Here is a 14,652-nt window from a genome sequence, read left to right on the forward strand (position 1 = left end):
CGGGCGTCTCCTCCGGTAAAAACAGCTCAGAGACGACGACAACGCCAAGAGTGATTCGAGGAGGCTCAGAGCAGCGAGCAAGTGTCAGTATTGGTTATAAACGGCCGCAAACGGCCCGGGAGCTGTCTGGAGATGCCACGCCACCGCCGCCGTCGCCGCCGCTGAAAGCGCTCTGAAAACGGCCCGAGAGTGGCCCGAAGACATCGCCGCCGTTGTCACCGCCGCCGTCTCCTCTGCCCAGATGGTCCGCGGGCGTCTCCTCCGATAGAAACAGCTTAGAGACGCCGACGCCGCCAGGAGTGGTCCGAGACGGTTGAGGCAGCGAGGAGACGTCGGCATCGGTTAGAAACGGCCGCAAACGGCCCGGGAGCGGCTCAGAGATGGCATGGCGACGCTATGGCCGACCCGGAGAAGCAACGGGCGGCACATTGCTTGTTTCGTTGCCTGTCACCCTGACCCCAACACAGGGGCTCAAAGTCATCCCTGAGGGGCTCCTGGGGGACGCCTTTCCGCTGGGGCTCACGGAGCTCACCTCAGCACGTCCGCCATCTTGGGAGCTGAAAAAAAAATTGATACAATAGTCCTAGCTTTCCAAAAATAACTTTAATAAAACAACTATTTCTAAGTTTCCTCAACTCAATAGACACACTGGGTGATTCATAGGTTAAAATACAATCACTGTATATAAAACCAGAAAAATATAGAATGATATTATCCATTCAATGGGGTCCTGCTCTTGGCGATTCTATGAGCCAGGTCGCTCTACATTTTCCAACCTTGTACTACTTATAAAATATATGGTAACAGGGAACTAGGCACACGAACCTGACATTCAATCCAGATGAACACACACCACACTAGAGCAGAGACTGGGGAGAAAGCCAGGCCTTCAAGAGCATTGAAAGGATAGCAGGATTATTGCTGTTTTAAACTCTCGGGGTAGACTCTATTCCAAAAGACAGGAAACACAATAGAAACACTGACTCTCTAAGGCAGGGGAGTCAAACTGCCGGCCCATGGGCCGGAGCGTCACGGACAAACCGCGCCTATCCCATTGCCGGCAATGGGAAAAAGTTCTGATACGTCGCGCAACATCACGAGTTTGACATGTCTGCTCTAAGGTCATAGTATTGTTTTAAGAGATCAGAAGCAAAGTGAACCTGTGTATTGGCTCTCATGGGGTGGATACAAACATGAAAGGCAGTCCTTACATAATCAGGCTTTATGACATTAAGGGCTTCATAGGTATCTTGAACTGCACCCAGAAGCTCACTGGTAACAGGCAGTTTGCAAGCAGAGGCATTATGTGGATGTAATACCAAGATATGTTTGTAACTGCTTGCAATGTTACATTCTGGAAAAGCTGTAGTTTTGAGTCATTTCTAAATGTAGGGTGCTTTATAATAGGCCATACATTAAGTATGGCTAAGCACATTGATTTGTGCTTAGATTGTAAGCCGCCCTGAGTCTTCGGAGAAGGGCGGGATATAAATGGGATTAAGAAAAAAAAAGTAACTTAAGTTGCAAGTCCTGAAAAAGGACTCTATTAACAAAAGTGCATAGGTAGTGTACCAGGTGGATCTGTCCAAAGAGTTTTCTGGCCACAGCTGCCACTTGCTTTTTGAGAGTAATTTGCTTCTTCCACAACTCTGATATTGCAACCAGATCTTCTTTTTTTTTTATTGAAAAGTTTTAAAATACATTTTATCTTTAACATTCCCCCCTCCCCCTCCCCTACCTATCCCTCCCTACCCCTCCCCCCCTTTCCCCCCTCCCCCCCCCCGACTTCCCAGAGCTAAGTACAGGGTATAAAAACAAAGAACAATCATAAACATCCATATGCTACCAACAATAAATTCTTAAATCTATCACTCTCTAGCTCATATAAGATAACTACAAACAATACTAATATTCCATATAGAAAAAAAAAAGAAAATAGAAAGGAAGACTTATTCAAATGCTAAATGAAACTTTTTAGTCCCATATTTCTTCTGGATATATTCAATCCATTTTTTCCACTCCATAATATAGCGTTCTTGCGAATGATCTTTCAAATAAGCCGAGAACTTTGCCATTTCTGCCAGGTCAGAAACCTTTAAAGTCCATTCTTCTATAGTCGGCAGTTCCTCCTTCTTCCAATACTGACCTATTAAAAGTCTTGCTGCTGTAATTAAATTCAACATCAACTTAGTGTCCACAACAGTAGCATCTGTAATTATACCCAACAAAAAGAATTGTGGACAAAACTTTATCTTTTGCTTGAAGATCTTCTGCATATTCCACCAAATTTTTATCCAAAAAGCCTTAACCTTTTTACAAGTCCACCATATGTGAAAATATGTTGCATCTTCACCACCACACCTCCAGCATTTTGGCTGATAGTTCTGATACATACTTGCAAGCTTTTTAGGATCTAAATGCCATCTATAAAACATTTTATAAAAGTTCTCTCTTAAGTTTTGAGCTTGTGTAAATTTTACGTTCCTCACCCAGATCTTTTCCCACGTGTCCATTGTAATAACTTCTTGGATGTTCTGGGCCCATTTTATCATACAATCTTTAACAAGTTCTGTTTCTGAGTCAATTTCTATCAAAGCAAGATATATCCGTTTGATATGTGCTGGACCCTGATTTCTAATTTGCTTTATCAAATTTTCATCAGTCATTGCAAAACCAGTTTTCTGATCTTCTTTCCACCTGGCCCGTAACTGAGTATATTGAAACCAGGTTTGAACAATCTTCTCATCTCGCAAGAGATTATACGATTTTAAACACCATACACTTCTTTCCAAGCTTAGAATCTCCTTATACGTGGTCACGTCATGTTTGAATCCAACATTTATGTTTTCTATTGCGTGTTTTGGAATTGCCCACAATGGCATCTTACAGTCTAACTTGTATCTATACTTCTTCCAAACTCTCAACAATGCCTGTCTTAAAATATGCACTTTAAACACACTATCTACCTTCTTATCATACAACAAATATGCATGCCAGCCAAATAACAAGTCGTGGCCCTCAAGATTTAATAATCTCTCTTGTGTCAAATTAATCCAATCACTTATCCCTGCTAACGCAGCAGCTTCATAGTATAATTTAAGATTGGGCATTTTAAGACCACCTCTTTCACGCGTATCCAGATCTTCTATGCCACATGAGGGGATGTTAAAGTCTCCAAGATCTATCAGTCTTGGAAATTCCATTACCAACCTGCATCAAAATTGGGGTGCAAGGAAACTGGTATACCAAAACAAACCAACTGCTCCCTAAAGTCCAACTTGACATGCCTAGCTCTGAAGGATTTTAAGACTTCCTAGAAATAACCACTTCTCCCCCCCCACCCCCCTCAATGTGGCTATAGCTGCATTCAAAAGCCAGGTGAGCATATTTCTAAGACGGAAACACCATCCTCTGGGCTCACATTGATTACATGTGTAAGATCTGCCATCTCACCTGTGGAAAGAAAAATCTTCATCAGGGTCCAGTCCAAGCTGGGAATAAACAAAATGGAGACTGCTTTAGAAAGAAGGTTGTGTTTTATTGAAGAGGAGAGCCAGACAGAAAGATTGGTCTGGGAAAGCTGACCACATGTAGCTGGGAGCGGTAAGTTTTTATATCTTAAGCTTTTGTTTGGAGTTCTTCCTGTTTGAGGCTTTGTATTTCCTGTGTCATGTACTTTGACTTGAGTCTGAGTGTGCCCTTTTGGTATTGGTGGGTTAATCCTATTATGTTTCCTGTCCTTAGAATTTGGGTGGGGGTATATACATTTTAGGAGTCTTTATCCTCCTAATTTCTTCAGTTCTAGCTGTTAGGCTCAAACCTTTCTGAAAGGATTATTGAATTTCCATTTCTAAAAGCTGGCCTCTGCTGAGTTTTCTGCTTGGGGGAGAGGGGCTGGGGCTGGGGCTGGTTTCTTTTTTCTTTAAAAAGATCTCCATTATTCCTTTGGGGAAATATATTCTGCCTTTTTAATATTCCCCAAAATATTTCTTTCTCTGGGTTCTTCCCACACGCCCATGAAGTTATCCTTGAAGCCTTGTTACAAATCAACCTGGCTCCTATTTAATTTCCTTGTGTTGCCTTTTCCATTTCCCAGTCTCGCTCACAGACCCAGAATTTTCTAGCCTTCCTTCCACTACAAATAGGTTAGGGCAGGGGTAGGCAACCTCGGCTCTTTTATGACTCATGGACTTCAACTCCCAGAATTCCTGAGCCGGCTGGCTCAGGAATTCTGGGAGTTGAAGTCCATGAGTCATAAAAGAGCCGAGGTTGCCTACCCCTGGGTTAGGGTGTGCTTAACTTTCTACATCTGGTTTGTTTTGCATTGCCAAGCTGTCTTTGCCAGTTTAACACACTGATATTTACCAGCTTGTAATGTGCGGCTTGTAAATGTATTACCCAACAAATTTCCGGAAGACAAACTTTATCTATAGTCTTCACTATCTACCGAAACTTTATATCTCTGTGGTGACCAGAAGCCAAAGAGTTCAGGACCGAGACGTTTCTCAGCCTTTTTCTGCCACGTTGTTTTTAGAGGCGCCTGGTGGCTTGGTTTTTTCTTTTTTCTTTTTCAAGAAAGGAGACAGCATGAAAGGTTGCTCTAATAAAACAGCCAATATTATTATTTTTTATTATTTCAGCTACTTCCTTCGCAATAATTTCACAAATGATTCAAACAAGGCGCTGAACGCCCGCCCATCCATCCCGCCCCGGTACCGTAGATCCCAGTCTCCGCCGTTATCACGTGATGTCCATTAAACTGTCTCCTGGCTACCCGCCTCTTGAGCCCGGGCTCCCAATCAACGGACCAATCAGCACGGCTAGGGCAAATTCTATTACGTCTTCACTTTTGTTCAGGACTCCTGAAAAATCCCACTCTGCAGTTGGTGCATTCTGTGGCTTTTTCATTGGTTGGCGTCATCGTCGAAGCCCTGCCTCTGAGTTTCTTGCCGGCTTGTCGATTGGTAAATAAGCGGCTGGAAAGCTTTGTCCTGTCAGTGGGCCTTTAACAAAAGGACTGGGACCAATCACGGTAGCTCTCTCTTTCGGTGCAGTCAGTTTGAAACTGCCAAGCTTTTGCTGGGGAAAAGAAGAGTGGCGGCTGCTCCTCAGGTGAGGAGGGGCGCCTGGTTGCGACGTTGGGGAGGTGGGAAGCCGGAATGAGGTGCAGGAGAGAAAAGGGGCTTAACTGGGGCGCAGAAGGTAGGACAGGTGATCCTCTTCTCACTTCTAGAGTTTCCTGCGTTTAGCCCAGGGGTCTTCAAACTTGGCCCTTTTATGACTTGTGGACTTCAACTCCCAGAATACCTCAGCCAGCAAAGCTGGCTGAGGAATTCTGGGAGTTGAAGTCCACAAGTCATAAAAGGACCAAGTTTGAAGACCCCTGGTTTAGCCGGTATCTTCCTAAGCCTGGAATCTTCTTTCAGTTTCTTTCTTTTGCACTTCCTCGCAGGCGCAGCTCACTCGTGGAATTGTTCAGATTGAGTCGAACGAAAGGGCGTTAGAGATGTGCTGACCTACAACTACATTTACGGGTGGGAGGCATCAGGCTGGGAAGGATGATTTCCTCATCAGGTCAACTTTTCTTTCTAGATGTAAGCCAGTCTATAAGAGGAAGTATAATAACTAAAGCCGTAGTTTTCCAGACCCCGAGCACCAGTTCCTATTACAGGTAGTCCTCAACTTACCCCCATTGACTGCTTGACGTTACAGCAGCACTGAAAGAAGTGACTTGTGACCAGTTACTTATGGTCATTGTAAAATCCCCATGATCACATGATCAAAATTTGAAACTTTGGCAGGGGGGGGAGGCTCAGCTAATCTCAATGTACATATGTTGTACTTTGACAATAAAGGTTTTATTATTTATTTATTATTGTAAAACTGGCTTCTACCTATGACAGTTGCAGTGTCCCAGGGTCATGCGATTATCTTTTGTGACCTTTTGACAAGCAAAGTCAAAGGGGAATCCAGATTCACATGCTACTAACTTAACAACTTCAGTGACTCACTTAACAACTGTGGCAAATAATGTTGTAAAAGGAGGCAAAACTCACTTAACAATTGTCTTGCTTAGCAATGGAAATTTTGGGCTCAGTTGTGGTCATAAGAAATGATGGGAGCTGTAGTCCAGCCATTCATAAGCATATCATTCTCTATCAGGATATATGAGTAAGACTGGGAATCCACTTCCTCCAAATTGCAGTTCTCAAAACACAGCAAGAAAATATAGTGCAAGTTTGACACAAGAGTATAATTGTCAGACAAATGGCTGTATCGATTGCTTTGGGATTTCAAATTCTCAGATAAAATATGCTGTTTGATAATGTATCGATTCATGTCCAGAATGCCTTTGTAGAATCATGACTTTCTATTTCACCTGTTGAGATGGTTGCCAAAGTGACCTATCTTACGCAAACATCATTTTCCTTCTTCTCAACTGTCCTCCTTTGAGAGAAGTGTTAAGGACATTCATTTAGCCTAGTAAAAATCGTTGCCAAATCTGATTCAAATTTTATTTCAGATAAGCATCAACATTTATTAATATACTTATAGTTCAGGTGACATAAAATGAATGTTATAGTGAAATAATGCATCACAAAAATCACAAGGAAAAAAGCCCATTCTCATATAAACACATTTTAAAAATTGTTGACTTAATTGAATGGTTAACTTTCCATTTTTTTTACTCATCTGAAGCCTGAAAAAAATGCTAAAAGCTTACTTACAGAGTTGTTATTAATGTAAACATTCTGAATTTCATTTTTAAAAAAATGCTGTATAAAATGTTTTGTATGATGCCCTTTCTCATTTTTTATACTTGTTTTATATCCATCTTAAGCAATATATAGATGGTCAGGCTAAAGTTTAAATGAGAGAGAAACTGGAGGATGATTTGTAGGCTACTAATTATTCTTGCATTTGAGTAGGGCTTCCTTTAGATCAGTGAGTTAGTCACTTGTTTAGTCAAAATCTGCAGATTTTTTTTGCTGGGATTTAGAACACTGGGCTGCGGCATGCCAGAAACTGGTCTGCACAAACAAGCAAAGCCCCATCCACAGGATGCAGGCAGCATGCGAAACCATGCCCTTCCATTCTGTGGAAAAACAACTGCACGGTACCAGTCCATGGTGCCCAAAAGGTTGGGGCCACTGGTTTAGAAGCCACTTTTTGGAGTAATGGAAGTAGAAAGCACAGCTAAGTAGAACTCTCCAGATTTCTAACTTGCAGATAACCAGCAGTTTTTGTAGTACTAGGAGTTTTCTGGCTTAGTAGCTAAACATACCATAGAACCTTTTTTCTGTAGTTTGGTTATTCTGATGAATAAATTAAGAATAATGGCTTATTCATCACTAGCAAACCAGATTCAGAAAACAATTTGTTTTTGGGTTCCATTTTCTTGGCTTGTTTTGGAAAATACAAGCTAAACACTTCAGTTACTGATTGCAAGTAAAGTTCATCTTCTGGAACTTTTTACAGGAAGTACTTTAATGCAAGATGTCATCATCTGAAGAGAAAAGCACAAGTCCTATTCTACCAAAAGATTCTGATCGAGGCAGTTCTGTCTCTTCTGATCTTCAGGTAGGCGAAAAGTGAATGCTTTTTTCTTGTTTATTTGGAGCTTGTACAACATCTTGTAAATCTAGATCTTAAAAATTATTTTGTTTGAAGCTGCTATTTATACAAATGACTTTGTATAAATACAATTAACTTGCAAATGCTACAGTATAGAAGAAACAGTATAAAAATTAATATATTAAATAAATTCTTAATAGACCATGGATTATTGAATTCACAATTGCATTAGCATAACGTAATGGTTTAAAAATATTCTTAGTGCCATGAGTGAACACGGTGAATATTGTGAGAAAAGAGTTCAAAAAAACCTCCTACATGGATGCATACTTTGTCTGCAGAATAAAAGGTTTTTTCTCTAATGGCTGAACATAGCCAGGTACACTTCAGTTGCTGGATGGTCCCTGCTGTTGCCACCAACTGGGAAACCTTACTTGCATTCCACCTATTTTTCTCTGTACTGCTACTATCATTGCTTCTACTAGGTGTGGATACAAGCCCGATGAAAATTAAAAAGAGCATTTAGGGTTTGCTTTTTCATCTTGTTTGCTTGTAGATTTTCAGCCAAGAATAGCAACTGAAGCTAAACCTCAACCTTAGCCTAGCAATGCCTAGTTGGTCAACAACTGTTGCCTTGGAAGCTTTTCATGTGACTATTTTTTTTTTGTTTTAAGGCTAGTCGTGCTTACTGTTAATTTGCTAACCTTCCTGCCTCTTTCTATTTCAACTGTAATAATGGTAAAATAATATAGCAACAATGTAGCTTGTGTATTTTTTCCTTCTGTTTATGTCCAGTTCTCAGATGGAAGCAAAGCACATATGCATGACCTATCTTATTACGTATTTATGTATGTGCATGTACTACTATATTCTATATGTGTTTCTGTAAGTTACATTTTCCTATCTACCTGTCATGATGATGGAATCCATGACTACACCTGTTTTTATTTTAGCGAAAGGATGAAAGAGATGAAAACATCTTATTTTGCTATCAATATATCTTTTTTAAGCATGGAAAAATAACAATAAAGTATTTGTGTAGTTTTCAAGCTGGGGAATCTGCTTAAGTGTTCCCTAATCTTAAAAGAAGCTAAATAAAACTGTATAAATATTGACTAGAATTGTACTCCAAAGCTGAATTCAAACTAAAGAATAAAGTACACGTAATGGTGGGTTGCACAAGGTTAAGCCTAGAATGAATAAACCACATTATGGCATAGAATAACGCATTTTGAAGCAGCATTTTGAGATATCTATTTTTTTCAATTCTGTGCCAAGATTTCTGTGATCTGGGTTTACCTAAACTGTAGTTTAGGTACGTTTATTTGTGTGTGTGTGTGTGTGTGTGTGTGTGTGTGTTATATAATTTAATTATATGTAATCTAAATTTTTTTTGTGATGTGTTGATATGTCTTAAGGATAGTACAGTTTGGTAATGAGAGTTTGATATAATTCACTCTAGGACGGGTAGGCAACCTTGGCTCTTTTATGATTTGTGGACTTCAACTCCCAGAATTCCTGAGCAAGCATGGCTGGCTCAGGAATTCTGGGAATTGAAGTCCACAAGTCATAAAAGAGCCAAGGTTGCCTACCCCTGCCTGAGGTCCCACGTGGCCACATGCATCCCGGCATGGCTGGTTTCTCTCCCCCCCCCACATCCCGTTCCTCCTGGCCTCGCATGCTCTCCTTTTCCTGGGCAAAACCCACTGCATCGCCTCCTCAGCTGTTGGCCAGCCATCCAGCTCAGAGGCGGCTTCTCTGAACTGCTGATGGCAGGCTGCAGAGCCCCAGAGTATGCCAGTTGAGGGGCCAGCAGGCTGTGGCTGCTGACAGACACCATTGACCCCCGTCTGCTCGCTGGCCTCTGTGCGCAAGGGCTGATGGTGTCAAACATCAGCTGGCCCTTGCCTTGCCCCATGGCTATGGTGCCCCCGCCCTGTCTCGCTTCACTCCGCAGGACAAGCCTCCTGCCTACCGCCCTGCCTGCCAGATACCCCCTGGATCTCCTCCATCTCTGCCCACCCCCCACAGGCGTCCCTCACCATGAGCAACATTGATGTGACCACGCCCACCTTGGCCACATCTACCCAATCAGCCATGACCACAGCCACGCCCTTTAGCATTCATGTGGGTTTAGCACATCACTGCTATTTATAAAAGCAGGCTATTTTCAGGCTTTTCTGTAACCCTTTCCAATCTAGCCCACAGTCCCAATATTCTCTTTAGTAAAATTATTTCTGAAACAGAAATTATTTCAAGAGTGTTCCCTGCCTTGGTAGGGGTAAAGTCGTGCTATGTTTTGCATTTGATTCTAAACAAAAATTCTTTGGAGTCCAAAGACTGTACCTATCTTCAGCTTTTTAAAGTAGCTACATTGTTTCCTGAGATCATGTGGAGTTCATGAGCCCTGGTGGTGCAGTGGTTAGAATGCAGTACTGCAGGCTACTTCTGCTGACTCCCAGCTGCCCGCAGTTTGGCAGTCTGAGTCTCACCAGCTGAAGGTTGACTCAGCCTTCCATCATTCTGAGGTCGATAAAATGAGGACCCAGATTGTTGGGGGCAACATGCTGCTTAGAGAGGGTTGTAAAAGCACTGTGAAGCAGTATATAACTAAGTGCTATTGCTATGATCATAAGGGAAGACATACCGGTAGCTGCTTTGAAGAATTACAGACGAGTGACATAAATTTTCCTCATTCTGAAGGATCATTTTCAAACAATTTTTGAAGCTTTGCACATCCTTAATTTGCAAAGAGTTATACACTCGTGTTAAACATTTACTTTCACTTACCAACAAATACTTATTTTTTTATGCTAGGATGAATATGAAGAGTTGCTTCGTTATGCAGTAGTTACCCCTAATTTTGAGCCAAGTGGATTGCGACAATCAGATCACATGGAGGTTCATCAGACACCTGCAGGTAACATGTGAAACTGAGCTTTTTTTTAAAGCATAAAAACTGGCTTATTTTATAAACAAATTAAAGGTGCAAGATCATCCATGCTGAAATTTGAGAATTCATGGCAAAAATAGGGTTTCTAGTTGAATAGACTGATGACCTTTTTTATTTTGGTATGTGGACTATATTTGGTACATAGTTTATCACTTGAGAGTTATATGTATGCTTTTGAGCTAGCCGTTACCCTGAACTATCTATCCACTAGTGAAGCTTGCAAAAATTATAGAATGTTATCTTAAACAAAATCAAGCCATGGGTTCATTTGATTCAGTCTCGTCTGTGATAATTAACTGAAGGTCTTCAGAATTTGGAGAGTCCAGAAGATTAGAATTTGATGAGTCTTGGTATTTATTCTGAGATATTTTTTATTTTATCACCCAACTATAGGTAGATCCTTTCCATAACTTAATTACGTTTTCCAATAGAATATACTCACAATTTTTATGATCCCTATACAATTATTTGTAATTTTCCATTACTGTACAATTATTTGTTATTTTCCATTACTAAGATGCTTTGTTAATTTATAGTAAAATTTACCTCAAAGAGGTTTTGTGGCATAGTTTGACATCTTGTGTATGTGCTGTATTTTTTACAAATATCCTAGATCAGGGCTTTTCAACCTTGTGACCCATTGTACCACTTTTAGGATATGGCAGCATCTGAGTACCACCAGTCGCCTAGCAAGGTGTCAAAAACTTGATGATATTCCCCCCAAAAAGGAAAAAAGTGATGAAGTATAGGTAGTCCTCGACTTACAACAGTTTGTTTAGTGACTGTTTGAAGTTACAGTGGCACTGAAAAAAGTGCCCCCCAAGCCACAGCCGAGCAAGACGCCTGCCTGCCTGGTGGCACTCTTTCTCCTGTCGGAGGTTTTCATTGTTGTGAGCATTTCTGTTCAGGATTGGCAGTGGGGGGGGTTGTTTTGTTTTTATTCCCCCTGTCTGCTGGGTGGTTGTAACAGATTTTGGTTACTTCACATGACCCTGGGACACTGTGACCATCATAAATATGAATCAGTTGCCAAGCATCTGAATGTAAATCACAAGACCCTGGAGATGCTGCAACATTCCAGCTGATCGGCGCTTCTTCTGGGCTCAGCAGAAGTGCCAGGATCAGCGCTGAACTCCAGCTGGAAACTGGCGCTGATCCTGGCGCTTCCACTGAGCCCTGACAGCCCCGAAGAAGCGCTGATCCTGATGCTTCCACACAGCCCTACAGCTCCAGCCATCTCTCGCTCAGGCTTGTGTGGTGCTGCCACCGGTTCAGCTCATTCCCCTCCCCCACTACCACTTTTCTAGGATGGTTGCGTACCACCTGCCAGGTGCCAATGTACCACAGGTGGTACCCATACCACTGGTTGAAAAGCCCTGTCCTAGAAGAAGTATTGTTGGCTAAGCTAGATATAGAATTCTTCATATTGAATCACAGTGTGAATGTGACAGTTTACTTACATGAAAGATAGATATTTAATAACTTGCATAAATCATTGGTTTTTAGCCAGCAAATCATTGTTGAGGCATTTCTAAAAGTATTAGTTCTATGAATGTCTATTTTTCTCAAATGTTAAATACTACTTTAATTCATCTAAAGACATTCAAAATATATTACGTCATTATAGTACTAATGTTTGTAGGCAGCTTTTGTTTAAAATAACACCAGTTTTTTAACTTAATTTTTCAAAGAACAGGCAAAGTTAGAATGATTTTCAGTGTCAATACTGGCATAGAATCTAAGATTCAGTAGGGCTTAATAAAATGTTTGTTCCACATATATAGTTGTGTAACATTTGCTGTATACTTCAAATGGACATAATATTTAACATCAGTTTGACCCAGCTGCATAATGGTAGCCCTAGACCCTGGCTGAAATTCCAATTTCTGCTCTTGGTTCACAAATTAAATTTGCATAAAAAGAAAACTTATTTCTTTGTTCTGGTTATAAAAAATAAGCCTAAAGAAAAAAAACTTCCTTCAAGGAACCTATCCTCTGTAAAAACATTTACTTGCTTGGTCATTCATTCATTCATTCATTCATTTTGCAGATTTATACTGCTGCCCATCTTAAATAACTCTAGGTGGTTGACAAAAATCTAGATAAAAACATAAAAAATGTAAAACATCCCCAATTTAAAAATGATTGTGACATCTCACAACTAGTGCCAACATAGTTGTCTGGAACTATGAAACTGCCTTTACCCACAGAAAAAGGTTAGCTTTTTGGGCTGTTATACTCTTAAGTGCCATGTATATACCGGTATGTTATGAAAACAAGTCTTGACTTGGCAATAATATTGTTTCTGCCCACTAGTAAAATAATAGGAAGGTGATTACATATGTCCATTTATAATTAAATAATTATATAATTAAATCAGAGTCTGCACCCAAAACAAGTCCTCTAATCGAGCTAAAAAGGAAAGCAAATAATTGGTTATGACTGATTGAAGAGGTACAGTATGAAATTAGTGACAAAGGGCTCCATTCATCTACATATCTAATGGAAGCAAATGTTCTTCTCTGAACAAAGGGAATTCATGTCTAAATATACTATATATAGTATAAAAGGATTGTATTAAGTAGGAAGGGAAAGGACATAGCTGGCACAAATTTTGGCTCTATTACCATGGCCAGCTCAAATTCTTAGTCCTCCTTAGTCCTCCTTATACCTAAGTAGTTGCTTTTTCTTATATTATTGTATATTATATTTTATCACATTTTCTGTTCAAGAAATTTAATTTTTGATACCATTTACTCCACCCAAGTAAAAGTTTATGGGAAGTCTAGGACAGGGGTCCCCAACACCTGGTCCATGGACTGGCACCATGCAGGCAGAACATGAAACCGCGCCCCCTCTGGTCCGCAGAAAAATCTTTCTCCACAGAACCGGTCCCTGGTACCCAAAAGCTTGGGGGGGGGGTGTCCTCTGGTCTAGGACAGATGGCCCAAAGTTACCCTATTAACTTTTCATGATTGAAACCTATCTTCTTCCAGACCTAGCTTGATATTTTGATTTCCACACAAACCTAGTTCCTAGATTGTACTAAATGTTCTCAGTTGTTCTCCCCTTTACATATTGAATCTGGAGACATTTCTAAATAGACCTCACATTTATTTTGTGCTTAATATAAAAATGATTATGAGTAAAATAGAAAGTTTTGCATTTCTGAAAAGAACTCTTAAAATTATGTCCAGTTAATAATAATGTTCCACATAACTGCATATATAAAAACATTAGGAATAGAGTGCTGACTGAGGAACTAGCATGGCTGTTGAAATGCAGCTTAATAGCATATTGCAGAAACTGCTAAGATTCAAATAATGGGAAAATTCTAGAATTCTGAGTATTCTAAGAACAGTGTCAAGATGTCTTGACACTAATGAGAAAAACAGTATTTTGCAAGGCTAGCACTGATCAGCTTCATATTTAAATCCTAACCTATTATGACAAAATACTGGCAAAAAATTCTCTATTTCCTCTTCTCTGAAATCTTCTGGACATGTAGTTGCAGAGTTGTCAAGTTCTAGAGGTAACAATACTTCTCTACTTTAATGGGGATGTTGAGGGCCAATTACCATTCTCATGGGTGAGTCTAGCACAGTCTTCGTTGGTTAAATACTTGTCCTGAGTAGTTTGGACTTAAATGTGGATGAAGGTGTCTAGCTGATGGCAGAAAGTCTTTGAAATAAAATGTGTGTTTTGAGAGGACCAACTATGGAAAATCATTATATTCAGTTTTGCTACATGTATTTGTTGTAGGTGTTTGGGGGTTACCTGTTTTTGGAAATGATAGGCTTGAATGCAAAATAGCCTGCCATAAAATACATTGACCAAATGTCTGTTGTTACATTCAGACATACAGGATATTCTCTTGTTGATTTGGTGTCTTACATTTGTGAATGATTCTGGGTGGCATAGTGTTATCCATCAGTGTTAGGTTAGGTTCAAAACCATATTCCCTTATCAGGCATTTATAATATAAAACGCCGTTTGTGCTCCCACACAAATGTATGCTCAGGAAGGGCCATGAAAAGCTTTAAGGATAGAAAGTGAGGAATGTAGACAGATTGAAAGAAGAATGAAAGTAAAAAATGATAGTTTTGAAAAGATCCCAGCTAGGT

General features: G+C 40.3%; 1 protein-coding gene across 1 annotated transcript in view; it reads left to right on the forward strand.

Moving 5' to 3' along the window:
* The first annotated feature begins 4,978 nt into the window (after window positions 1-4,978).
* The window catches only part of POC5 (POC5 centriolar protein), a 28,402-nt gene continuing 18,728 nt past the window's right edge, over window positions 4,979-14,652 (forward strand). Inside the window, exons 1-4 of the mRNA XM_081320535.1 lie at window positions 4,979-5,112; window positions 5,453-5,594; window positions 7,480-7,581; window positions 10,393-10,495. Of these exons, the coding sequence (XP_081176661.1) occupies window positions 7,498-7,581; window positions 10,393-10,495 (187 nt within the window). The 5' untranslated portion in view covers window positions 4,979-5,112; window positions 5,453-5,594; window positions 7,480-7,497. The remainder of the gene's footprint in view (window positions 5,113-5,452; window positions 5,595-7,479; window positions 7,582-10,392; window positions 10,496-14,652) is intronic.

Source organism: Vipera berus, assembly GCF_964194415.1.
Source record: "Vipera berus genome assembly, chromosome: 2".
Classification (NCBI taxonomy): domain Eukaryota; kingdom Metazoa; phylum Chordata; class Lepidosauria; order Squamata; family Viperidae; genus Vipera; species Vipera berus.